Consider the following 27,167-nt stretch of genomic DNA (forward strand, 5'->3'; position numbering starts at 1 on the left):
TGCTCAGCATAAAATTAAATAATTTGCCTTTTCAGCGGTTTGCGCTTTGTTTTTGGTTTCGTTTTCTTTTTTTCATTTGTATTTATTTTTTTTATATTTTTGCAGCTCAATTATAAAACATTTTCAGGGTATAATTAAGAAGGTCTTTGTGCCGCGCAGCTAATAAAAATTATCAACAAAGTGCAGCACAGTTGTTAATTTCATTTAGCGCCCATTAAAGGCAAATACAAATGGAAATAATAAAATCCCCGGTGCAAATGCATGCGCAACGAATTATGACCGCCGAGAGAGATTCCACTTCCTCCCTCCTTTGCCTTCCCTTCAAAATGTCACACAAGTCTGTAGATTAATGAAGCACAGCAGGGAAAAGGTAATCATTCCAGTTCGGACGAGTTCGTTTCATTAGTTTTCCGCCGCAATTACCTTCGTCATGCCCAAACAATTTTCGAGAACTAAAGCAGAAGAAGCTGTTTCGAAAGATAAGTTGGCTTTTCGTCAGGAAGGTTGGGCCTAGCCGTGCGAACTGTACCCTTCATATTCCTCAGATATGTCCAACTATAATGCATCTCAACTTCGCTTAACTAGAGTCAAGGTAATAATGATTTCATTGCCTAATCAATAATCAGCCATAGTCATTAATAATCTTCAGGCTATCAGTCTGTGAGGCCAAAGTAACTAGTTTTGAGATGGCAACCATTTTCATCTCAGACTGCGAGACTTTAATTAACAATTTCCTCAAAATGAAATACATTTTAAACAGCCCAAGAAAGGCTTAGTACTTCCACAAAGAGTACGGCGATCTTAACACTGCCTAACGTAAGCGGCAGACATGTTTGCGGTCAGCTACGAGTACGAATAAAGAAAAGTCGGACTCTGAGCTGGAAATGGTTTGGGGCCGTTGGAAGTGGACCCTCGGATATGTGTCTGGCAAAAGTTTTTTCCGCCTCGGTATTTGTGTGTTGATTTTGAAATTTGTATTCAGGCGTTAATTGGCTTTGCTCATTAGCGGGTTTTCTTTAATGCTATTAACTTTATTTGCTGTTTATTTTATTAGTAATGCGGCATTGTATTTCCTGCGGCCTAAGGTCGCCCAGCGACTAATGCGATTGCTATGCCCGCTGTGTACATATCTGTTATAACGCTTGATTGATAAGTACGCCAGTCCAAGCCCAAACAGACTGCCCAAAGACTCTGGCCCAAGTGTCCAGAATTTCAAGTGGAGAACTGGCCAAGGTGCCCGGTTCGATTAGTCACAGGCCAAAAAAACCGAATTGTGTCAACGCCACACTGACAACCTGAAATCATCACTCGAAAAGGCGAAATCAGAGCGAGCTACTTTCCATTTCGTGGATTTTGGTGCGCCATAAAAAGGCCTTTCGATAGCCGCCGAGCTGCGAGCTGCGAGCTGGCGAGCAGTCAGCAACCTTCGCTCGCCTTCAATTGCCGCTTTCAATTAGAATCAATCAGCTGTCAAATGCATATTGAGCAACATTTTGGTGAATGTGAATGCGAGTCTAGCTAGACCTTTCTATTTCAATCATCTGCGGGCTGATTTCGGTCAGGGAACCGCAATCGACTCCAACCTTGGGCACTCGCCTGAAAAATGGGAATCAGAATCAGCAGAGGCACAAGTGTGTTTTATATTGATTGATTTATGCCCCGACTCCAAAGATTACAATTCAATAATTCACGTCAAAGTATCGGAAGACCCAAGTCGGAAGGCTCTGCTCCATTGCATTGCCATCGAAACTGGTTTCTAAGCACAGCCAGCAGTTTCTTTTCGGTCGAAATTATTTGTCATAATTCTTTAAGAATTTGTGATTTCTGAATTTCCTAAACACTTTTTAGATTAAAAAATATTTCTAATAAAAAATAATAAGGAAACAAGGTCAAGCTGAGGCACTCATTCCGGGAAATTCTTTTATCGTTTCGATACGTGACTTCAACTGCTTTCATCAAAATTATTAACGTTTCCTTGGAAGACTTTAATGTTGAAATTATATCAACTGTTCCGGGAATTGGAATTGGAAATTTTACTATGATAAGAATTCTTAAAATATTTTTAAACAGAGTTACTCTCTGCATGGCAGTTTAAGGAATACGAAACTTTATCTTCCACTTTTAATACAAATAGTTAGGCCATTCTGTTACCCATAACTTATTAATAAATCATAAAAACGACCACAGTTAGTATTTGTTTTTCGTGTGATGAAACCTGTTTAAAAGGAACCAAAGAGAAAATGAAAAGGAAAATATTTTGTCGTTCGCCAACTACTCCATGACATCTTATCTGTGTGGCCTGGGTAAGTGATCTGAAGATTTGTCATCCAACCAGGCGGCGTCATCGGATGCAAAGCTGCTCTTCCTGCCCAGAAATGCGAGATGTGCGACGTGAGTTGGAAAATCGGGCCCAAGACGTTGGTTTTGTTGCAGTTGCATGTCGAAAGTAATAATTTTATATATGGCACGACAAACACACTTATCGGCGACATGCGTGTTTCCCCCTCGACTCACTTCCCCCTGCCAGTTAGCGGATGTTCGGGTGTGTGTGAGTGTGTGTGTGTGTGTGTGTTCCTTTTGAAGTGCACAGCATGTTAAATTCGTAAAATTCATTAAGATTCCGTTGCCGATGCCAACCAGCGACTGGCAACAACAACGACATTGCTGATGTCGAAAAGTGCCAAGAGCAGAGCCAACAAGCGGCAACCAAACGACCCACAAGACCAGAGATGCCAGCAGCAACAGCAACAGCAGCAGCGACATCGGCAGAGGCAAGAAGAACACTGAGAGAAGTTGTTAATTCTAAAAGATATTTGATATGGTGTGGTATATAGCTGAAGAAATATCTTATCAAGTTTTCTCTCAGTGTATGTTTGCTTTTGTTGCTGCCTGATGGTCGTGCTTCGTAAAAAGCATTTGAAACAAACTCAATTATGCCCGGTGCAGTGCACACAACCAACAACCGACAACCAACAACCGACATTCAGCATCCAACTACGAGGAGACCTCCCCACGACGCCCCTCACCCGCCACGGACTCATCTTGCACTTCACGTGGAAGCACGCGGCTCGGAAATCTCTGAATTAAATGTAACGTCTGTCTGGCGGAGTGTGACTGTGACTAAAATGCGGTCACATTGTTTGCCATCTTCCCCACCCCCCTGGGAACTGGCATCTCGGATTGGGAACTGAGAACTGGAAACTGAAAACTGAAAACTTTGACTGCCCGCATGTGTCACACTATTTTGCATTTAACGTAACCCTAAACCGACTCACTTTGAGACTGAGGCTGCCAGCCACCCTTGAGCTAGCGAGAAGTTGGCCAAATCTCATCTGCCTAATGAGGAAAGGTCCACTCTTCGGAAAGCTCGTTATCCGAATATAGTATGCAGTGTACAGTATATTATATAGTAATCACCAACGGAAGAACTTTTAAGGGAAGGAATCTTTCCCTTTTTAGGAATATTAGTCATACTCAGGATTCTGCAGAGTCAAAAAAGCAATTTTTACCTATAAAAGAGTCTATATCGATATTCTTCGGTTTGTTACAAACATTTTGATAGCAAATAAATGACAGCGTTCTTAATCTAATCCTTTCTTCTACTAAATATTTCTACTCGACACTTGAGCCTATCCCTTGAAAGCCCAATAGCTGGCCCCTAATTTCAACATCATCCAACCTTTCTCGATGGCCAACCTACTGCTATCAACCAGATGCCACAGAAACGGAATTTTCAGTCGCAGCATCTGAGTATCTGGCCTGTTCCCCTAGCCATTCCTTGGCCCAGAGACTCTGCTGCCTGCTCTGTAATTCCATTTGACATTCAATTTTACCTGCTAACCACCATTTCCTGGCCTCGTCCGAGGCGCAGCGAAGTGGATTGGAAAGCAGGAAGGGGCAGGGGAAGGCGATTCGCCAGTGACTTTAAGAGCATCTCATAAATTCCAATTTCTGTGATTTATAAAAATTAACAACGCCCCGAAAAAGCGAGGGGAAGCCTAATAAATATTCATGGTCGCTGCGACCGACAATCTATTGATTAAAAAATAAAATTAAAAAGAGCCGGCAGCGAGAGAGTCGGACTTCCAGACTTCCAGGAGATCCGATGCCAATTTCCAGCCGGGTGCCTTAATGGCTTTCTGGTCTTCTTTGCCGGGAAACAAAGGAAAGTATAGGGTAAGGCTGTGGCCATTGAGTCACTCGAGCGGTGAGAGGGGAAAGGTTCTGCCATAAATTAAAAGTAATTAAAATATTTAAAGGCTTGCAGTCGGGCTTTCGCTTTATGACTTTAAATAAACATTGCCAAATATCCGAGCACCCCCCGGTGGGCAACTACATGTACACAACCCCTTATCAGCCCCTTGGGAAAATGTGTCATAAAAGCAGAGAACGGAAAATATAAAACCGGCGACTTAACCCGCTGCCTGATAAGCGCCAGCAGCGAGGCGCAGTTCAAATGAAATTTTAATGCAAATAGCTCAAGTGGTCAGTGGGGCGAGCGGGGGGCTCCTCCTCCGGGAGCTGTGCTCCTGCATAAATCATTAGGCCTCCATTTCCATTCGTGACCCGGGCCGAAGCCGCCGGCGGGCCAAAAACTTTATTTATGGAGCGGCGACCTTCGCCGGGAGGCGGAGAAGGGGGCGGCAGGGGGCTAAACACAGAGTGCAGGGGCCTGAAACTAAGCCGCATTAATTTTCATTAAAAGGGCTTAAATGTCGCGCCAAAGTTACTTGCTTGTTTTATTTTTTAATTAGCAGCCAGCCAGCGACGGGAATCATGATTTATGGAAGGCACCAAAACGCAAACAACAACTGCAGCCCAGAGCCATAGCCATAGCCATAGCCATAGTGAGTTAAGCACTTTAATTAATAAAACACTCAACACAAAACAAATTGACTACTTGACTGGCAGCAACACAGAAATAAGCCAAAAACAAAAAACAACAACAGAAAACGGGCCTTAAAATGGTCGTTTAAAAAAACGACGAAAACCTCAAGATGAGGGCACAATGGCTCTCCACGGCCTGAAGTGGACTTTTGCAATCTTTACGATGCCCACTAAATGATATTGACAAAAGTGTTCAAGTGGCAAAAAAAGCAAAACACCAACAATTATAGCCGCTCAAGTGTCTGCCACAATCATCAGTCATGGCTCGGAATATGACAGACAGAAAGCATTTATAGATTTCCCCAAAAGCGATGCGTAATCGCCGGGATAGGGTTCCAGTTCCAGTTCGTTTTCAGCCCGTTCTATGGCTCCGAGTGGCTGCTTTTCCATAAATTATGGCAGCTGGCAAATAATCAGGTCCAACTGGCATCTGTTGGGCAGTAAACAATTACGATTATGGCCATGAGACTGCGGAGTGCCAAAACTCTCCCGAATCATTTTATTGGGGCCACACATTGCCACTTCCCCGCCCATATATGGACTTTCGTATGTGTTTCTGAATCAGGCGGTTGTCGGGCAGTTCCCCGGGGAAGTGCTAAAAGTAGAGCTCTCCAAGTCGAGTAGCTCTCCAGATTAAGGGTTCTCGCCAAGAAAAGCCCGACGCAATTTTATTTGGCATTTCGAAACTTTGATTGCGCTCCAAAAACCAACTAAACAAATTCATGGAAGCCATCTGGATGTAGGAATATACCAAAAAATATATAACTTTATAATATCTGCACACTAACTAACTAACATTACAAACTAACTAACCACTTCAATAAAAGCAAATGTTAAGATAAAACTATATGAAGAAGTGTTTTTGAATATTCGTTAAGTTAGAAGTAACTCAGGAGATAGACTTCCCTATCTTTTAAGACGTCTTTCTGTTTACTGTTAAGAATTAAATTGAAAAGTGGAAAGAGAAAAACTAGCTTTTCTTGAACTACCTTAGATTTCCTTTCATTCTCACCTTTCCGATGTTTTCCCTTTTCCCAACAAATTCCGAATGAGTGCACCTTTTATCTCATCCCATAAGACGACGTTGATCCTAAGACAAATCTAAGCCATCGCAGGTTCCCTTGACAAACATTTATGGCAGAACAATTTGAAATTTGTTTTGTGTTATTTCTGGAAAACGTGTGGGAATTCAGCTGTTGTGGTAAAAGACATGGAAGAAACCATAAGGCAACATTGTACCATGGCTTGCCCCACCTTCAATGGGAAACGTATTTTCGGCCCACGTCTTCCAATCAATCCGGGCTGTGACGTGCCCCAGTCAAGTAAAATTAAGTCTAAAGCTAAGGTTCCAGTTGCCAGACAAGAAACCCATGGTGGAGAGGGTGGGGTGGGCAGCACTTGACCAGTTATCAGCGTCATAAATCCCTAAACAATCCACTTGAAATTGAAATGCCGCAAACGAAGGCGGCCAAATCGAAGCCGCAATGCTGTCGCTCGTAAGTAAAATAAATGAGTTAAAAAGCCCACGAAACGAAAAGCGGCGATAAGCGACTGGAAACACTTCGCTTTTACGAGGTCCAATAATGAATGAGTTGTGGGCGGAGAGGGCGGCGGGGCTGGGCAAGTTCCTCTGCTTAATCACACTTAAGCGCAATTGCGGCTTTTGACCGATATTACGATCCACTCAACTAAGTCGCCATTCACCTAGACTGCTGCGTCAGTGGGCCGAGATAGTAGCAGTTCCCATACCCTTAGTAAGTTTCAGGGAGTTACGGCACTTCCTTGAAACTAATCAAAAGGCGGTTTTATTCCTGCTTTTTATTAAGGTTCTATATATTTTGGTTCTATAATTTAAGAAAGTGCTCGTCTTTGGTATATTACAAGCAGCTTGAAGTTTGTTTGAAACACCTTAAAGGTAGGTTTGTGGGTGGAACATTTTCTAGCTTAGAACACTTCACGAATCATATTAATATGTTGATATATTGGTAAGTGAGGAATATAATCTACTTATTTTGCAAATATATTTACTATCTATCTATCCTAATGATCACTTAGCCATGTACTTGCTACAATTTGTGGTTGCTATGCATATTATTTCCCTTCAAAACCTTCATAATCTATGTACTTAAATGTATTTTATATGGAAATTACTCATTACAAATGTTATTTATAGTTAAGTTTAGGCAAAGTTTCCATAATATCCCAAATAAAACGAGCTGTAGAGGGTATTTAGCTCGTCGTAACACAGCAGAAACCACCTTTCAATCATGATTCTCTGCTATATTTCCCCACTGTAATCAGTAATTAATTAAGATACTTTTCATTTGATAATTTCGACAGGCGGGCGAGGCGATTTGGGAAATGACGCCAGAGGGGCGGGAGGCTGAGGGGGTGGCGAGTGTAGGGGCGTGGTCGGATGGGGGTGTATCAGATTTACGAGCTGACGGGGCCGTCTTAATAGTATTTGCTTGTCCCGCGTCAGATGGATTTGGGTTTTTACTGTTTCACTTGGCTATTTGCTGTTAGCTGTTGGCTGTTGGCTGCTTGCTGCTTGGCCTGGTAATGCCTAGATTTATGGGACAGCTCATGATCAGATTGTTAACTCACGCCAGTGTGGGCAGGTCTACAGCCTTAGCCGTAGCCACAGCCATGTGCATCTTATCGGAAAGAGTGCGGTGCTCGGGCACCGGAGAATGGCTCGGCTAATTTATGGACTCCATATTTCTCCATTGCTTTTAATTAGTCAGGAATAAATATAATCGCTAGTAAAGCGAGATCTCAATCTGTCCGGCTGCAACAAAGTCGCCTGCAGCCGAGTGGCGATCACGTCGAAGATATCGCTATCGATTCCACCGCTCCGGGCCCCCTCTCCGTACCCAAATCGTACGAGGACGGACCGGCCTTTGTGCTTAATCACCCAGCGGACGGTGGACCTTTGAAGTGGCCTTTGGGGCCGCCGTGGGTTAATTGCGAGCCGCTCATTGGGTGGCAAATCAATTAAAGAGCAACAACAAACGATCGCTTCGTGGGCATGACCATGCTGGTCGGCAAGTGGAACGCCATTCTCATTCCCATTCCAGGAATATCTCAAGTCCCCGCCAGTGGTGGTCAGGTGGTAAGGTGGTCAGGTGGTCAGCTGGTGGGGAGACCCTCAATGTCCGCTCTCCCGAAGCCTCCTCCCGAATGGGAGCGAAACCCCATTTAACACCATGGGAACCCGCTTTAGTGCAAAATACCTGGGAAGCAGCTGATAATGAAATGGCGGATCATAAAGCATTAAAATAACTATATTCTTTAAAGGTCTCCTTGGGTTTATGGTCTCTAAATTGTTTATGTTTTCAGCTTACTCACCTCGCCCAGTTACGTGCCCCTACTAGTTAACCATTTTTGGTAATGAGTTAAAAAATAATTCTCAGATCATAGATACTGGATAGATACTGGGTTATAGTCATAACTTAACGTGATTTGATTTACGTTTTATGCTAAAATAACCCTTGAATATTTAAGGGGTACTAATTTGAGGGTTCAACAGTGATTTCCCAAGGAAACTCAAGCTGATGCAGCAAGGAAAGGGCAAGGTAAGACCCAGTTTAACCCTTCCTCGAAGGCAACTCCATTGCGCAGTCGTTATTGGCAACTCGAAGTGAGCAAACCGAAAAGTCCCAACTTCACAGAAGACCACATTAAATGGCTTTTATTAATGATTATGATTTTGCATACGTTAAGCCCTCTGGCAGCGAGCGCCCCGGACCCTTCGGACCAGGCCCAAAAGGCCCAGGCCCATTGGCCCACAATGTGAAACTGGCGCGCGCATAATGATTAGTCCGAAAGGTAGTAAAACCTCAGACGAAAACAATACCGGAATAAATGACGAAAACTTACTTTTGAAATTCAAATCGAAGCCCAGTCGAGGGACTTTGAGTCTGGGTCTGAGTACGAGTCCGAGTCCGAGTCCGCCTGTGAGTCTGGGCCCGAGTGGACTTCTTTGTATGCCTGGGCACGCCGGCGACAACTGGGAAACTTAATTAAAACAAACGTTTGCGGGTCAAATTAGCATATCAAAAGACCCAAGTCAGCCAAGTCAGTCAAGTCATCCACTCGGGCAGCTGGGCGAGGGACGGTGGCTCGGAGTCTTGATGTTTTACGCCGTTTTGGCTCCTGGGATTTGCATTATATAATATATGGATTTATATACGCTCGGCATGCGTAATTTGATTGCAGTTTGAGGCTGGGCGGGCGGAAAGTGCAATTAGTCGTTAGAAAAATGCCATAAATTAGATTACCCAGCGAAATGCGTCGCAAACTTTGCTCCGATTATCGCCTATATAAGCTCCAGCATACAGCAAGCATACAGAAATCAGGGGTTTGTATGACTGGAGGCGAACAATGAGGCCATAATTTAAGGCATAATGGCCGAAATCCGACTGGGCCTGGACCGCGCCGAGTAATTCCGAAAACGTTTTTGTAATTTAATAAATTATTTATGTACTCGATTCGTTTGCCGGCCCGGGCTCAGTTCAACGTATCATTTTTATGATTATATTATTCTGTTTTTTCTCTTTGCCGAGATAATGCAATGCCTAAAAATATTTTCATTTTTATTTCGCTGTTCGCTGGCATTCATTAGAGCCTGATTGTTGTGTGTGCGTACGCGTATAGATTGGATTCATTCATTTCGGAATTAAGTCCAAAATTTGTGTGTTTTCGCAGTGGCAGTCGCAGTCGCAGTTGCCGAAACCAGTTTGGACGAAGGGGATCGGATCGGATCGGATCCGCTCAAGAACACGGCAAACAAAGCCCCTTTTTATGCGAGGCGGGCCATAAAGGCGAACAATAAACTTGCCACATAAAGCATTCATAATTTAATTATATAGACCCCACAAGCACAAAGGGGCTAATTCTTTAGAAAATATCTGTTTTAATTTGACGTAATAAGTTTCGAATGGCAAACCTATCTAAAGCCAAAGAAACTCAGTGCCTCTGTGCCTCTGTGCCGCTGTGCCAGGTGAAACAATGACTCCGTGGAGTCGGCATTCTTTTGTGGGGCAGCTTTGAGCAGCTCTTAGGGTATGGTTAGTCGGAACAATGGGCTTGTTGTTGAGCTTGTTGGGTATCAAAAGCTCGACTACACCCGCCTCGCTGCCTTAACACCACCATTAAATGCAATTAGCTGCAATAAAAATCTCGTATCGATTAAAAACACCTACATATGCCTAGATTAATAGCCGCGATTAAACAAGGTTCACTAAAACTCACCTCCCACTTCGTTTTTTCGGACTGTGAAAATATTCCAAGGCACAGCGGGGAGTCACGGCTAAGACTTTATTTTTTATTTGATTAACATTGTTGATTGACTTTTAGTTTCTTAGAATATTAATATTAAATAGTAGATACACAAGCTTATTATAGCTATGGTAATAGGAAAGTTTAGAGTAGCTCATAGACTCTTACAGTTTATTTAATATTTCTGATTTGTTGGTCAAACTCATAGAAAGGTAAACATAGCTTAAGCAATCTCCCTGTGCTTATTTTTGATTTCAAATCAGTCATTAAAGTACAGCAATATATTATCTTTTAATTCATCCATTTGAACTGCAAGGGCAATTATGAAATCAACAGAAATAGAGATCTCGGAAAACAGCAAAAGGCCATGTCAAACGGTCACTCCCACTCAACACGCGAGTCGGAATGGCCATACGTGACTGGGGAGTGGGTAGATACAGATAGTGTATCTGTATCTGGAGTTCCAGAGAACAAATCGCCCTGCGATCGTGTCATAAGGTTTCCCTATCGCGGAATTCTTTGGCACCCATCTTTGCATGTGGTCGCCAGCACCGCCCCGACCCACCCATCAAGTCACGTCAATGACCACCGATAATAACTCACGTGCCCCTGGCTATCGGCCAGATAAGCCATCAGCCAATCCAGCTGCGCAGAGCTTTCTTGCAGTGCAGGTAAATATTTGTTTATGAATTCATTCACTCTTCGGGTTTTAGTTTTTTTGGCTTTCCTCGCTCGCAGTGGTGTGACGTGTGTGCTAATGCCGAGTTATTTATTAGTTTTCGGGGTGCCAAGTGTTGGCCAAACTCATTAGACTGGGCTCCAATATCTCGGGGAGTGCTGATTGAACGTCACGCGATTTTATTAACGCACTTAGCCGATGGCCAAGGCGATCAACTGATCCCAACTGATCCAGAGACGTGAACGATTTCGCTAATTTCGCCGGGTTCGAGAAAGTCGCCGAGAAGCGATAAAAGTGTACCGGGCAGCGCTGTAAATAATTAAGCAAGCGTATTGTATTAATTGGCCCGAAATGGAACGAGAAATATTTGCAAACTTCTACAAAAATCCATCAAAAGGCGAACTGAGGCGGTGCGAAAAACATCGATTCCAATGGCCGGGGGAATGGCGTAATATTTGTTCATTGCAAAACCAATTAACGATTCCGGGCAAATTGATATTAACGAGTTCTCGAAATAACAACTCAAATAAAAGCCCCAACGAACTGCAGACGCTATATGGACATGCCAAACTGGAAAATCACGAGACGGGACGGGGCGGGATATCGAAAACGTAGCCTGGAGGGAGCCAAGTCACGCAGGTCCATAACCATACCATACCGAATGCAAATCCAAATCTCTCGTATATGCGAATTCCGGGGAGGCGATGGAATAATGGAAGCAAATACAAACGCCGTTAATAATAGCTAAAATGTTTTTAATTAAGTGCAAATGCCAGATTAACGATTACAAGAAAAACACGTTCCATTAAGCCAGCACACACGAATAATGACACATGGCCGGATTTGACACGAAATTGGCTTCGCCTCGGACTGGGACTGGGGTCCAACTCGTAGTCCGGAGTCGTGACAAGATGATGCTAATCCGATACCCATCGGAATCGCTCTCCGGATCGTGTTGTAATTGTTGACGCCGCGCGAACTTGATTTGATTAGCATTTCTTATTTCTTATTTCTCTTTTTCCTCCGCTTGCATCGCAGGAAACCGAGCTGGGGCAGATCTCGCGACTGGATTAGCGAGTTATAGAATAGCTCCGATGGATAGGTGATCATTGCCTGGAATTTTACTGGGCGGCGGATTGTGTACCCAATCAATCAGCTGGAAATTGAGTTTAACTTTCTTATTGAGTTCAAGGTATACCCGTAATTAGTTAGCAATTTATTAAGGCAACTTCTTCTAAGATCTTCAGAAAGCATCAGCATTTAAACTATACAAAGATAACTATTGTGAGACTTAGTTCTTATGAATTCTTATGAACAAATAAATAGGATGTTGCTCCGCCAATAAACAATACTTACTAGAAATGCCCGCATAGACACCTCGTTTCGAAGGCGGCTATAAAAAGCAGCGACAGTCAATCGCCATAAAAACGGTTGACATGAAATTTCTCGGATCAGAATTTATGCGCTGGCACCGAAAAAGCGTATAAATCATGCCATAATGGCTGTCTTCAATAAATTAAAATCATTAAAAGCGGATTATCAGCTTGAGATGGGAAAGTTTGAGGAAGCGGACCGCGGGACTTTGACTGTCGATGTAAACACGAGCCGTGATGAGTCCGAGATATCTGGTTCGGTTATTTGGGTTAGAGACACATCATACCTGGGCACCATCTGGAGGCCTTTGTCCGGTCAATCAGCGACCAATTCAGTAACCAGCACAGTGCTCCCCCGTTCCCTAATTACCAAAATCCGGGGAGCCGTAGAGCGTTCGTGCTGGCCAGGGCCAGGGCCATCCGCTGGAAAGAAATCTTAATTAACGCATAAACAATTAACGCGTATCTCATTATGTTCTGTTCGCCGGCGATATATCTAACTTCTGTCCGTCTCTCATCGCCTGTTTGGTCATTAAGGTGGCTTACTTCCTCGCTGTTAGTTTCGTTGGTCGGGAAGCCATTCATAAGTGATTAACGTTGCCAAAGTGCAATTAACATTGCAAACCAGGTCGGAATCACGAGGAAGAGGAAGGCCTCCACCCAGACCCAGACCGGGACCCCACAGATACTTTCCCATTTCCAGGGGCCGCCTTATCGGCACGATAATCAGGAACAGCGCTACAAAAACCGAGACTTCATGTGGCCATAAAAGCCATATAATAACAATAATAATAATCATAATACGCGGGCCCACATGGTCCGCTGTCTGTGCCTGGGCCTATGTCTGTGTGTGAGTGCGCTTAATTTTATTTCGTTTTCCCATTTTTTTACTATTCGAATTTGGCCATATAAACATTTTTGTGACGCGCGGTAATTACGCTGAAAAACTCATTTGACGGGTCGCCCATTCAGTCGCCGAGTAATAAATCTTTCGATGTGTATAATTTGGTGCGAGTGAGCCTGGCCAACGCACGGAAAATCGTATCTCGTAGATACAACCGATTGCTGGGTGCACTTTTCGAGTTTCTACATTGAGAAAAACGAGGGGAACCACTTTTTATTTAACTTGGTAATGAAAAGAAGTTAAAAGGGATATGGAACCATGTCAAATACAAATAAATATAGTTTAAAATATATCCTTTTTTCTCCATTATTGTATTATACACAAAGACTTGTTTTTCCCAGTGCAGTCTTCGCACAACAGGCTGCCAGAGTATTTGGGATGCGGAGTGGATCGGTTCGTCTCAGTTGGGATCTGCTGGTTTCCAGGTCTCCGAGCTGCCCGCAGGCAGTCAAAAGAAGGGCGAGAGGCGAGAGGCGAGAGGCGAGGGGCGGCCGGCCATTAAGTGGAATGCCTAGCCTGCAATCATTACTCATCCGAGGCTCTAGGGTTTCCTCGACTATTCGACTATTGTCAATGGCAAAACAATGAACAAATGCAGCGCGGCTAGCGGGGGGCAGATCAGCATGGCAGATATTTGTAGCCAGAGATACGGATACAGATAGAGAGAGAGGGATACAGATACGGCGCAGCCAGCAGATACAGATGCAAACTACAAACAGGCGGCTTCAAACTACACACATGTGGGAAAGTATCTCTAAGTATATGCCACAATTTATGGCTTCCTACACAGACACAGTGTGGCCCCAAAAAAGCAAATATGTATGACAAGTCATAAATGCCTCAACCTCATGGACGCAGTTACACCAACAGCAACAGCAACAGCAACAAAAAAAGATACAAATACAGATACATTCACAGATACTTTTGTTGTTGCGGAGGCCATAAAAAGACAGAAAAATCGACTGACACATCGCTCAATAAACATAAATTATAATTTATTTAACTTTTGCACTTTGTTTCGTTTAATTCCCAATGCGAGCATTTCCAATTCGAATGGGCCTCGTTTGTTTATTATTTTGTTTGCTTTGGTTTTTCGGATTCATTTTATTCAACGGAAACTCAGCGAAAGATTCAAGGAAAAACATTTTCAGCTGGCTGGCTCATTAAAAGACGCGCCACGCACAACTATTTGAAATATTTTAATTATTTTCCACTCATAAACATGCATACAAAGCTACACGAATGTATAGATGGGATCTCGTGGGCGTAGCAGGTTATTTCGAATTATTTTTTAAAGCGATTTTAATTGCCTCGCCAGAGACCAATTGACGTCCGTCTCTCGGGGTGGGGCATAGACATATATTATCCGGGGAGGGAAGGGGTGGGCTCACAACTTGCCTCATCATCTGGGATCCGGATGATTGTGAAAAGCACTCCACTCTAGTGTTGAGTTCGGTCCGCTCCGCTTGAATTATGAGCCCTGGAAATCCACATTTGAAACATGAGCCCCGTGAGCGCTGATAGTGTGGCTCGAACACCCAGAGGAGGGTGGCCACCGAAGGCTGCGGAACAATGACAAATACGTGAGCTGATATTTCATGCCACAGGCAGAGGACAGAGGGTAATACCTGGGTGAAGTCCCCCGATTGCAGCACCAAACCCCCCCCCGTTCGCCAGGAAAACGCTTTCGAGTTTATTCAAGTTGCTCAAATTAATATTCAATTAATTTGCATTTTTATTGTGTTCGTTCGGCTGTTCCCTGGGCTTTCTTACGCATGCAGCCCAGTGCTCAGTATTCAGTATTCGGTATTCATAATGCCTTTATATCCATAATATGCTACAATTTATTCCGATTCTGCCGCTTTACATCGTTATATATACCAAATAATTATGTTTATGTGTTGTTTTTCGTTTCGGGAATCTAAATAATTTACACGAAAGTTGTTTGGCTTCAATCGGAACTGAATGCTAATATCCATTAGAGGCCATGTGAGCTGGCTGTGGCCCATAAAAAATAGCATAATTAATGCAAATGTTCGGCTGGCGGAGAGTGCAAAAAAGGCTGTTGTTTGTTAGTCATCTATGAGGCCATACATTATTCAGAGTACGATGCACAATGATTATGGATAAAACTACTATCACATTGAAATACACATGGGTACGATACAGGCCGGGAAACGATAATAATTGCTCATTAAGTATCTACACACGCAAAGCGAAAACTGAAACAATTTAAGTCCGATCATAAAGCCATCAAATTGCTCTCTAATTCATCAGATTCCCGCCGGCCATTCAGTAGGCCTGATTTTGCATGACTCTTTGCCTGTCTTGGCAGTTTGGGCAGACTATATCCTATGCCAACCAACGGAAGTGCTGAGTGGGTTGGGAAACATATATTCTCGTGTGTTAAGTTAAGTGTGTTTGTTCACAGCAGAATTAATGATAACTCTTAGTTTCGGTTTATAGCTGGCCAGCGCTTTCCACGCTCGATAAGTTCTGTTAAATCAGCTTTAAAGCTGCTGAAAACTGATTTCGTTTCGCATTCATAAGTAATCCGACTTGGCCCATCGGATAGATTGCACATATTTATAGTTCGGTACTTGGTTAGTTTGCTGATGGCCTAGATAGTTGGTAGGTGTGCTATGCGCTATATAGATCGCCTATATCAATTTGTTTAGCTGGCTAACTTCGCCTATTTCGCTGGCTGATTTTGTTTGTTTTAAGTCACAATACGGTTGGCTAATGCAAGTTTATGTACTTAATGTAATTAAATATATATATATTTGTATTCGTATTCGTGTGTGATGGCTACCAGCTACTTGGCGATGTTCGTGTCTTCGGCTGAGACCCAGTTTCGAGTGGAGCGGCGTCCAATTACCCGGCCAGACACGTCGGAATCGCTTCCTCCTCCGAGCCACATCCCCTCCATATGTACAATTTCCATGTGCCCCTCCTCCCCCAAGCTTCGGCTTGCCATCTTACATATAATTTAAACTTGTTACATTGTTTTTCGAGTTGGTTTACCTAATAGTTTTCTTTGTGTTTCGCTCTTCATGGCTCCTATCAGGCGCATGGAAATGAAAACGAGTACAGTGCGTTTCAATGACAATGTTTTTGAAAAATAAAAGCATTTCATTTAACTTTCATTAGAGCTAACTGCTCCATTAGCTGAATAATTTCGTAGAGTGACATTTTCGATACCTACAGCCTTGAAACGCACTGTACCGGAGTGGAGCTGCGCTTAGGCAGCTGTAAGCGTTAATGCTTTTTAATTGTTTTTGTGTGTAAGTGCTTTTCAGTTTTCAGTTTTAAGTTTTCAGTTTTAAGTTTTAAGTTTTCAGCTGTTTATTTTTAGATATTTTGCGCTAGCTAACTAGTTTTACACGTTGTCATGTTCGCTTGCAGCAGCTTGGCCAAGTCTAAAGTTTGTAGTTCAAGTTGGCTTTTAATGTGTGTTCGTAGGCCTTTTGAAAGCTTTTGACCTTCCTCTCGGAGCCAGCTGTCTCCTTCTGCTCTATTGCCCAATCGAAAGGCGGCCAGCAATGGCTTTGCTAACTACTTCTGGGCCAGCCAAAAGTTATCTCAGTTACGCACAAGCCGAGGGCTTAGGCGGGACTATTCCGTCCGAGTCCGAAACGCCCAAGCCAACGGCAACTGGCACTATAATTAGGAATTAGAAATCAATGACAAATCGCTTTTGACATCATCTCGGCCGCTGACTCAGCGCAACTCAGCTAAATCTACTAACTAAAAATGAAATTCCCATTTGGCGAGCTTAATTATTTATAGTTTGGTAAGCTGTTTTTGGGCTTGGCATTTGCATATTTCCGCGGGTTTAATATTATTTTTGGCTTATAATCATCAGCTGCGGTTCGCAGAGCGAGGTGGAAGTGGAGAGAGTGGGGTCAATTAAGTGCCATTAATTTGCCTTTTTAATTAATAATTTATTTTTTAATTTATTTAAAGCCGCTGCTCAAATCCCGCCGTCTATCTCGCTCCGCGCCGCGCATTCGTGCATATAAATTATGCTAATTAGTTACAGCTACCGCCTGACAATTTAATACATATATTTGCATTCGTTTTATCTGATCTGTTATATATTTTTTAATTAAAGCTTATTAAAACTGTCGCTCATGGACTCGCCCCTCCCCCCAGCCTCTTATCACTCGGCATAAATATGTGTATTTACTTTTACACTTAATTTATGACTTTTAGCAGTCGCCGTCGAGCTGGGAAACTGGCATAATAGTCACCGAAAGCCTAGAAAATATTTAAATGAATTTTCTGTATTTTTCTCTCTCTTCTCTCTGTCTCTTTCTCTTATTTTTATTTCTTTTTTGCCCGCTAAAAATGTTTTAATTATGTCAGAAATGATGTAGCTCGCTTGGCAGCAGATTGAAGTTGACCCAAAAAAAAAGGAAAAATAAAAACGAGCAACGCAAAGAGGCAGAAAAGAAGAGGCGATGACGACAAAACCGGTTGCCTAGGTCTGAAATCGGAGTCGGAGAGTATCTGATGTCTGGGAGTGGAGTCTCCTCCGGCTCGTAAATATCAGCTTTATGACCAGCCTCAATGCGAGTGTCCTCCGCTCTTTTATTTCTTCTCTCCTTTTTTCGTTTTTCGCTTTTCGCTTGTGGCTGCCACTTAGCCCCTGCCACGCCCACCTACCGCCCCCGCAGACAATGTTTGGTTAGACAGCTTCCGACGCTGTGTTTTCCTGCCCCGCATTTATTTTATATTTATTTTTTGGCGCTTGACAACCGCCGACGCCGCTTGCACTTGGATTTGGTTTTATTTTCAGTTTGGGTTACTCTTTTATCCCCAGCGGAGAGCGGCATGAAGTATCTTTAATGCGCTTTGCGTCATTTCACTTCGAACTGCTTTCGTTACTTCTGCGGCAGCACTCGCGACTTGAATTCAAAAATAACCAACTCTTGCATCGGGCTGTCTCTGTTTTATGCCTTTTATTTGCATGTTTCCCCTGCCGTTGCGGCTGTGTTTTTGTTTAACTTGGCTTTTTGTTTGCCCTGCCCGGCCATTATTGGGTTTATTTATCCGTTGATGACTTTTAAATGGCAGCTGTTCTGCAGCTCCAGCCGACGGCAAAAACGACGTCTAAATACAGTCAATTAGAGGAGAAAACCTTTTGGTTGACCTATCCCGCTCCATCTGAGGCCTGCACTCGAGCGATTAGTCGTCACTCATGGACATTGGAACTGGCCTTCGACAGCGATGAATCAATCGAGTCGCAGCGAATTGCTTTTTCAATTTTCCAAATTGCAATTAAATCTTTTCAAAGGAATTGCTGATAAGGAACACGGGTTACCCTGTCAGTCATCAGCAATCTATATTCGCCTAGATGGGTTTTTTATATAATAGCAATTAAATGGAAATCCCATTAAATGTAAGCAGTTCGAGACTGATTAGAAGGATGTCGTAAGTAGTTTTGGTTAGAAAGAAAAAGTGTCCACCTTGAATGAAGCAACGATCTGGGAAACTACGATGGACAGCCATGCCCTTTACTCCTAAATTCCAAAAAGCAGCCCTCGAACTAACCACTTGATCGGCGAACTCATTTCGGCCTGGCTAAAATGTCGATTAAGCGAAAGCACTCAAGTACGGCACTCGAGCGGCTGGACGGGGCATTATCTGCGATGCCCACACATGGAACAGTAATCCAATCAGATGGGAATGGGAATGGGAATGGGGAATGGGAATGTGAATATGCGAGTGCGAATCCAAAGTGCAGCTTAGTAATGCCAGACGGAACGAGACGGGGCCAGACGAGAAGGGGCGGCACCTGCCCATCGCGGTATGAGTGACGACAATGGCGATGACCTCGCATTCGAAATGGGGCGAGTAGGGGGCGGCTTCGAGGGGCCATCACTCACCCGGTCGCATGCAAATGGCCCCAGCAGCTGATAGTTGATTGCTCAAACGAAATGAAAACAAACAACCGACGCTGTCAGCTGGAGAGGCGATCTCTAGTATATTTTAATTACACTTGTGTGAATGCCGCCGACGGCAATTGAAATATTTTTCCGTCTCTAATCTACGACCAATTTAATATGAATTGAATAAATGAATAGATGGCAATCGTATTTTGGAGCTCGGCACTGGAAGAGGGGGTGAATCCCGGGGAGACTGCGGCACCATTCAGGAAACGCGCGGTGCCTTGTTTAGATTTGGCGTCCAAACGAGATTGCTTTCCACGGCAAGTGCTGATAGATGGGCCTTGTGCCCGCCCTGCTGGGTTTCTTTTTATCAGAAAATGTTAGTTGGGCTTTGCCAAGGATTGAGAAACAATAAGAAATTGTAACGCTAACATATGACAAAGTGTTATAAATACTTAGAAACCAATTTCGGTTGTTTTTCAAGCAACTTCGAAATCACATCTAAAAGTCGCGTAAAATGTTGTCCTAGTAAACCCGCCTTGGATCTGTGGTTGTTTTTCAGAGATTTCCGAGACGTCACCACCAGCTGGCCCCGAGCCATTCCCGCTATGGTTCCGTCGTGCTCCAATTGGGCCTGTCTCGTCTTTCCCAGTTGATTCATAAGTGGAGTCAAGACAACTTGGACGCGGACACGGACACGGACACGGACGCGGACTGTGACTTGCTTAGATTTAGGGCAGCCTAAAGCGGTTACTTTCGTGTCGGATGAGTCAGTTTTGGTCGCCGGGGAGCGGATGTCGTTTCGGTTTCAGTTGGAAACTCTTTTCGGCTTAATTAATTCGTTGATTGCCGTACTGAATCCTCAGCGGGTTTCACTCGGCTGTGCATAAATTAATCAGCTATTTACTTCCTGGAACCAAGCAGCTCCCATGGAACCGTCGCCAATCGCTTCGGCCCGCAATCAATAATGGAAAGCACACGTTTTCCCGAGGGACCTTGGGCCGAGCTAAAACAATTTCACCCGATAACATCTCGCACTTCCTGCCGGCTCAAACTCCCGGCTCAAACCATTAGATTTTTTCTCTGTTTTCGCCTCGCAACAGCGGCATAATGTGGAGTCGTAAACATTGGTTTGGCATTGTGGGCAAGACGGGGAAAAACTAGCAGAGTCTCAGACAAAGGCAAATTAATTATACCGTTGAAACGAATGAGCTTGAGGTATGGTGGTTAGAGAGCACAGTAAGGCATAGAAGTTCACCTGATACTAGGGGATGTTCTGAAAAAGAGTATTAACTGAGGCATCTCCTGCCTTAGAGACTGTTTGCTGAATCTAAATCTTAGGTTCCTAACTTTTTACTGACAGCTGACATTGTGGAACTTTAAACAATTTAAGAGAAGGAAGCCCATCATAGTATTGGGTATAATAACAGCCATTACTGGAAATGAGTAAAGTTTGGAAGCAATGTCTGGGCTATAAACTGGGCACTTTGAAGTGCGTGCTTCTCGATTCCCCTTCATGAGTAGACACAAAACGAAGCGAAGGCATTTTTCGAAATTCGCTTCGGTTCAAAGGTTTCCGATTAGCGAGGGACCTCTGTGCGCAGACGTTGCCTCAACCCGCCGCCAAGTCTTCCATCATCAATGACAATAATCAATCACAGCTCACCGCAGATGAGGCCAAAAACCCAAAGGCGGGGCCACACCGAACGAGGGGAAAAGCGGAATGGGGCTGAAAATCAAATTAAGGCTAACACAAAGGGGGCTGTGTGAGAAGAGTTGGCCACAAAAGCCGTCGGCAAAGGAGGAACTTTTCACTTGCACTAGCTCTTCGCTGGTCTGTACTTGAATTGAAAACACAATTTACTTAATTTTTGCATATCTCGCTTTCAAATTACGTTGCATAATTTTGAATAATTTTATTCGTATTTTTTGTGTTGCTTTTTCTGTGGCTTTTTATGCTTTACTCGCCTCTTCTCTTCTCTTCTCTTCGGTAATAATTTTGCTTTTCATATTTTTATATTCTTTCGGTAAATGGTTGTTATAACATTTTGTTGATTTTTAATTAAATATGCGTATGTGTAATTTTTAGCAATTGTTGTTGTTGTTGTTGTTTGGTTGGTTGGATCTTGTTGCCGTTGTTGCTGTGGTTGCAGCTGTTGTTATTATTGTTGTTGGTTGCACAGAGCGCTTGTGGCTTCTTGCTGTTTGCTGTTTCTTGTTGGTTGTTTCTTGTTTCTTGTTTCTTTTTGTTTGTTTAATTTAAATTAAATTAATTACTAAAATTATTTTATAACAAATATCACTACAATAGTTTGCATTTTTTTGTTGTTTGTTTTTGTATCGTTTATCATTACTACCATTACTAAAAAAGAAAAAAAGATCGCTCGTTTCTCTCTCTCTCTCTCTCTCTCTTTTCTCACCGTCGGACAACAATTTCCCATAGCAGCTAAACAGAATTGCGAATTGCGAATTGCGATTTGAATTTTCATCTCTTAATATTCCGTAGAGTTAATTACTTTTGATTCTAAAAGCTTTGAGGGGTGTGTATATATAGTACTGATGGGGGAGGATCTATTGGTTATTCCTTGAGGCGGCTATTTCATCGACGCGTACTTGGTAGGCGCCTGTCTCATGTTGCAAGTTGCTGCTCTTCCTGCTGCTGCTGCTGATGTTGCCGTTGTCCTTTTTGTTGTTGTTGCTGCTGCTGCTGCGGCATCACACGTTGTAGCAGGAGATCTGCGGCAGGTGCTGGAATGTTGGCGTGGCCGCCACCGCCGTGGCCGCCGAGCTGAACGGCACGAAAGAAGTCTGACCGGCGGCAGCGGCGGCGGCTGCCAAGTTGAGCGACGCGGCCGCCGCATACGGGTGCATCCGCTGCGAACGCAAGTACTGGCGGTACTTTCCGCTCAGCTTGTCCGTGGCCGTGTTCACCGCTCCCGTCGCTCCCGCACCGCTCACCGCCGAGCCCCCGCCCACTGACGCCGACCCACCCGTGGCTGCCCCAGAGGTAGGCGTGGCCGAGTAGAGGCGCATGGGATTGGTGTCAGGGCCGGCCTGATAATTGCTAGGAACTGTGGCCATCGGCGAGCGGTCCATCAGCATGGACGTCGCGTCCCAGGGCGGAGGAGGCAGGCAGTGTTGCTGTTGCTGCTGTTGCAGCTTCCCCGAGGCGACCGCCGTCTGTCCGTAGTTGCTGCCGGAGATCATGGCATCCCGCTTGCCGCCTCCTGCCCCGCCGCCGCTGCCCTTGGCCGCGTAGTGAGAAGCGGCATGAGGGTGCAGCATGTGGTGGGGCGTTAGGGCGGTGCGGGCGGCTAACGCAGCAGCCAGCTGATCCCACTGGCCGGCGGCTGCGGCGGCTATCGAGGCATGGGCCTGGGCTTGTACCGCCGCAGCTGCCGCCGCTGAGTTGGCTGCATGGCTCTGACTTTGGCTTTGGCTTTGGCGTTGGCTTTGGTTGCTGGTGGCACGTTGCTGTTGCTGTTGCTGCTGCTGCTGTTGCTGTTGCTGACACAAAGCATGTCCGCCGTTCAAGTTGCGGGAATGCGGGTTGTTGACGCTATCGCTCAGCGGGAGTATTCCTGTAAGAAAAATAATTTCCAGTCATGAGAATGAGGAATGTGTGTTTGTTTGGTGTTTGTTTTCTGATTAACCCACTATCGGAGTGCTTTTAATCTCTATTTTATGTCGTGCCAGTGGTTTTGTTTATCGGTTTCACTGTATTTCCGTTGAAATGTATTTTATGTCGAAAATCATACAAACATAATCTGGGAATCATTTGACAATTTTTTTCATACAATCCAAACTTATGGTGTGATATTAAGTTTCAAAAATCTTGCTTTTTATAATTTAGAAATTTATAATCTGTGGGCTGTTAATTTTTTCTTTTCACTGTAAGCTTTAACAACTGGTAAAGAAGTCTTTTTTCTGATTGATCGATTAATTACAACAAACAAGCTTTCTCGTCAGCGTTTAAAAATGGCTAGCATAGATTATTATATTATTATAAACATAAGTACATTTTATCAATCGTCGAAACTAGTTTAAACTTGGTGAAAACGAGGTTAATTTATATTGAAAAATCATTTTTAAATCTTTCATTAAGCATTTAAACGATAAACACTTTCTGTACATTTTAACATACTAAAGAAAAGATTAAAATTTAGCAATTTTCTTCCTTTATTCCTTGTTCTTTGTTCAGGTATAAGAGATTAATAACTAATCAATATATTTCACTTATCGCAACGCTTGATATCAGCCAAACTGGAGACATTGTCAGGTTACCAAAAATATTAATATACGAGTATACTCCATAAGCGTTTCCAACTTTGAAAGAACAATCCGATCAGGCAAATTTCATTTGATGAAAGGAAGGAGGAAAGTAAGTTCTTGAACTTTATATCACACAGTTTATTAAATAAAACACCAAATTAACCAGTAGTCTAAAAAAATAAAAGTTTTGTCACTTTGAAAAGAAATTACAGAAAGAACAATAAATTAAACTTTAAAATTATTCCACAGCGACAAAGTTCACGACAATAAAATGCCTTTTTTTTGGTTAAGACACAGCGAGTGATCACAGAAAATCAAATTTTATGAAAGGCTACACTTTGAGTTATGTTTATATAAAAAATTTGGAATTTGAAACTTTGATATGGGTTGTCGCGTTTAAGTCACAGAAAAAAGATTTTACTTTTAATAATTGATAACTTTGAAGTATTTAGAATCCTAAAAACTGATTTTATTCGATTACTTACCGATCTGCTGCTGGCGTTGTTGGTAGCGCTGTTGTTGCTGCTGCTGCTGTTGCTGGTAGCGTTGTTGCTGTTGCTGCTGTTGTTGCTGCTGCTGCTGGGCTGTTGTGGCAGCCCTGGCTCCCCGCCTCGCGGCACTGCTACTGGGAGCCGTGGCCACCGCCGCACCGCTTCCGCCTCCGCCTAAGGCCGCTCCACTGCTCAGCGAACTGCTGCTGACCGCCCGAGCGGTCGCATGCATGTTGTTCACGAATGGACTCCGACGCTGGGACTCCATCTTGCGGAAGTAGCACGGGTGGATCATCAGCAGCGGCTCCACCCTTTGGCCCGCCGGCGGCTTGGGCTGGTTGGGCAGCTCGTACTCCACGCTGCAGTCCACGTGCAGTGGGATGCTGTAATCCTTCTGGGGTGACGGAGCGGGAGCTGAGTTGCTGTTGCTGCTGCTGTTGGCAGTCTGTTGTTGTTGTTGTTGTTGTTGTCTGCTATTGGCAACTGCGGCGGCGACCTGCGTTTGGGCCGCCGCCGCGTGGCTGTGGCGCGAGTTGCTGTTGTTGTTGGCGGGCTGATGGAGTTGTTGTTGCTGGCGGTGATGCTGCTGCTGCTGCTGCTGCTGTTGTTGCTGCTGCTGTTGCAGCAACTGTTGCTGGTGTGCAGCCACTGCAGCGTGGTACATGTGTTGCTGTTGCTGCTGGTGGTGATGCTGCTGCTGCGTTTGGCTGTGCTGCTGCTGCGTCTGACTGTGCTGCTGCTGCTGCTGTTGCTGCTGCTGCTGTTGTTGCTGCTGCTGCTGCTGCTGTAGGGCGGACAGGGCCGACATGCCGTGCGACAGGGACGACATGTCGTAGTTGGCATAACAGGCGGCCATCGTCATAGCTGGTTTCAGGGGCTCTTTTAGCTTTTGCTCTCGTTTCGATAACACAGAATTCGCTTTTGGTTGATTTTTACTTTTTAGATTTCAGATTTTTAGCATTTTGCGGGCGTTGTTTTCGCTTTCTTCACTTTCGAAAAAATTCACTTTTGTGGTTTTTATTGGCACTGGTAATCCAAAAAGAGCGGCTAACGGTAATTTGCCGCTGCAGGTAATCCGTGAGTGTGTGTGTGTGAGTTATGTGTTGGTTGTTTCTTTTATTTTGCGTTTGCTTTTGTTTTTGTTTTTTGAGATAGGAGGAACCTTAATCCATATGTGTTTGCTTTGGAATTCGCTTTAACTTTAACCCGTATAATATTTAGCTGCTGTTCGCGTGTTTAACTTTGTTTCGTTACGTTTATTGTATATATTATTAGCGTTTTAATCAGTCTTTGTTTGGTTTTACATAAATGCAGCGAACAGTTGGAGCTGCTGGGTGAGTGTGTGTGTGTGAGAGGTGTTGGGGTGTGAGTGAACAATCCACGTGTGTGTTTTCAGTCTTTTTGCCCGTGTTTCGCTGGCTTAACTTAACCGTTGCTTCCTCTGTCTCCGTCTCTCTCTCGTTTTCTTTCTATCATTCGGTTCTGTTCTTTCTCGCGGAGTGAGTTCGCGGAGCAGGAAAATTTTTAGTTCCACGAGCAATGCGGTTCACAAGACTTTTCCCGGCCGAGTTGAAAACCCGACTGCCGTGTGTTGTCCGCGCTGGTACTCTCAACTGTTTGACGTCTACCGCGACGTTGGCAGCATGAGAGAGAGCAAACTTCTCTTTTTAAACGGGAAACTATATGGCTGCGCTGCGCTGTCTCTGCCAGCGTCGGAGAGAGGTTTGCTGAATGCTGAATACAGAGAGCGCTGAACGGTGAGCGGGAGAGCACGCGCGAGAGCGATTGCGAGAGAGCGCGCACGGAAAACAGCTGTTGGCTCGACGCCTGTGTTTAGGCTTTGTTTTTGTTGTTTGCCTTTGCTTTTGCACACCTTTTGTATCACAATTTGCCACAGTTTCGTTTATTTTTCAGGTTTTTCAACGGCCTGTTCACTTTCAACGCGACATTAACCCTTCACGACTCGATTCTTGGTTAATTATCCGGTTCAGAGCGCTCTATATTTTCTTAGATGTCCGTACGATTCGAGCTCTGAAAATTGAATGAATATCAGAGAAACAAGACGACTTGGCTCGCTGTCGCTGCGCTGCCGCCCTTCTGCCGACGCCTACCTGCTGTTCGGCACAGCTGATGTTCCGTGACGTATTCAGCACGCACACTCTGGCATTGTTGTTGTTGCCTTGCTGCTGAGAGCCAATTGCATTCAATGGCAGCATATGGCCGCTCTCTCTATGCGTGCGTGAGTGCCGAGGTGTGCGAGTGTGTGTGGTACACATTCAGCCATGTTACTACACGGCGGCCATCTTTACAACTGTTTTGGGCGAGAAGGAGAGCAAAGAAAGAGAGAGAGTGCGAAAGAGAGAGACGGGACGGACCGAGAGAGCTATTATTTTGTAATACGACTTTTTTTTCGTTCAAGTGCTTTAATTTTTTACGGCAAACGCTTTTTTGGGAGCAGCTTTATGGGCTCGTAAAAGCAGATGGGGCCTAAAGGGGTTAATGGCGAGTTGAGAGCTAATTGAGTCGCACTAAAACAGGGAATAAAATAAATCTGTTAGTGGAACATGCTTACCTGAGGTAAGCTAAAATAGAAAATTAAACAACGAGACTTAAACGCCAACTAACCCAATAGAAATGCACCTTTGAACACACCTAGTTCATAGATATAACATAAAACGCCCAAGAACCTCCCTGGTTTTTGAATACGACATCCTAAACTGCGCACTGAGAGACTTTTCTGCAGGCAAACAAGAAAAAAGAATTACAAAAACTCAAACAGACAGCGATATTAAACATTTCTGCACTAAAAAGTGGGCAATTTAAGTCGGGAAAGGGCACTATCTCGTTCTCTCTCTTTCTCTCTCTTTCTCGCACGCATTCCGAGAGCGAGATGGAGCGAGGGAGAGAGAGAGCGGCAGAGTCAGACGGAATTACACACATTGTAATAAATAAGGAAGGTCGTTGCCATAGCAGCAGCCGCCGTTGGCGTCGTTTTTTTCCCCCACTTATTGTTGTTGCAGTGGCAACGACGCTCTCTCTCTCTCTCTCTCTCTCGGACTTGCTCTTTGGGGCTCATTCAGCAACTGCTGATAACGAATCAGCTGTTCTGCTGTTTGGGGAGGTGTGTCCGCATGCGAGTGTGTGCGTGAGTGACGACTGTCTGGCTGCCTCTCTTTTATACGTTTCGTTTTTGTTTTTTCTTCCAAGCATATGTTTGTTGGAAATTGATGTTGGTTTTGTTGCTGTTTCGGTCTCGATGTTGTTGTTGCTCGCAGTCTCTTTTGCTCTTTGTTGTTTGATGTGCAAAATGTGGGATTTGGTATTTTATTGATTGCATTCAATGTTTTATGTTAAATGTTAAGCTAATGCTATGAAATATTAACA

At 44.1% G+C, this 27,167-nt stretch overlaps 1 protein-coding gene across 1 annotated transcript; it reads right to left on the bottom strand.

Moving 5' to 3' along the window:
• Nucleotides 1–21,618: 21,618 nt before the first annotated feature.
• LOC108114977 (centrosomal and chromosomal factor) lies at nt 21,619–25,811 on the bottom strand. Its single transcript, XM_017226203.2, has 2 exons — nt 23,778–25,811; nt 21,619–22,601 (listed from the first exon to the last, which is right to left on the bottom strand). Exons 1-2 carry the CDS (start codon nt 24,643–24,645, stop codon nt 21,736–21,738), a joined length of 1,734 nt encoding a protein of 577 aa, XP_017081692.1. The 5' UTR covers nt 24,646–25,811; the 3' UTR covers nt 21,619–21,735.
• Between the last annotated feature and the right edge of the window lie 1,356 nt (nt 25,812–27,167).

Source organism: Drosophila eugracilis, unplaced genomic scaffold, assembly GCF_018153835.1.
Source record: "Drosophila eugracilis isolate 14026-0451.02 unplaced genomic scaffold, ASM1815383v1 contig_1897, whole genome shotgun sequence".
In the NCBI taxonomy this organism is placed as follows: Eukaryota; Metazoa; Arthropoda; class Insecta; order Diptera; family Drosophilidae; genus Drosophila; species Drosophila eugracilis.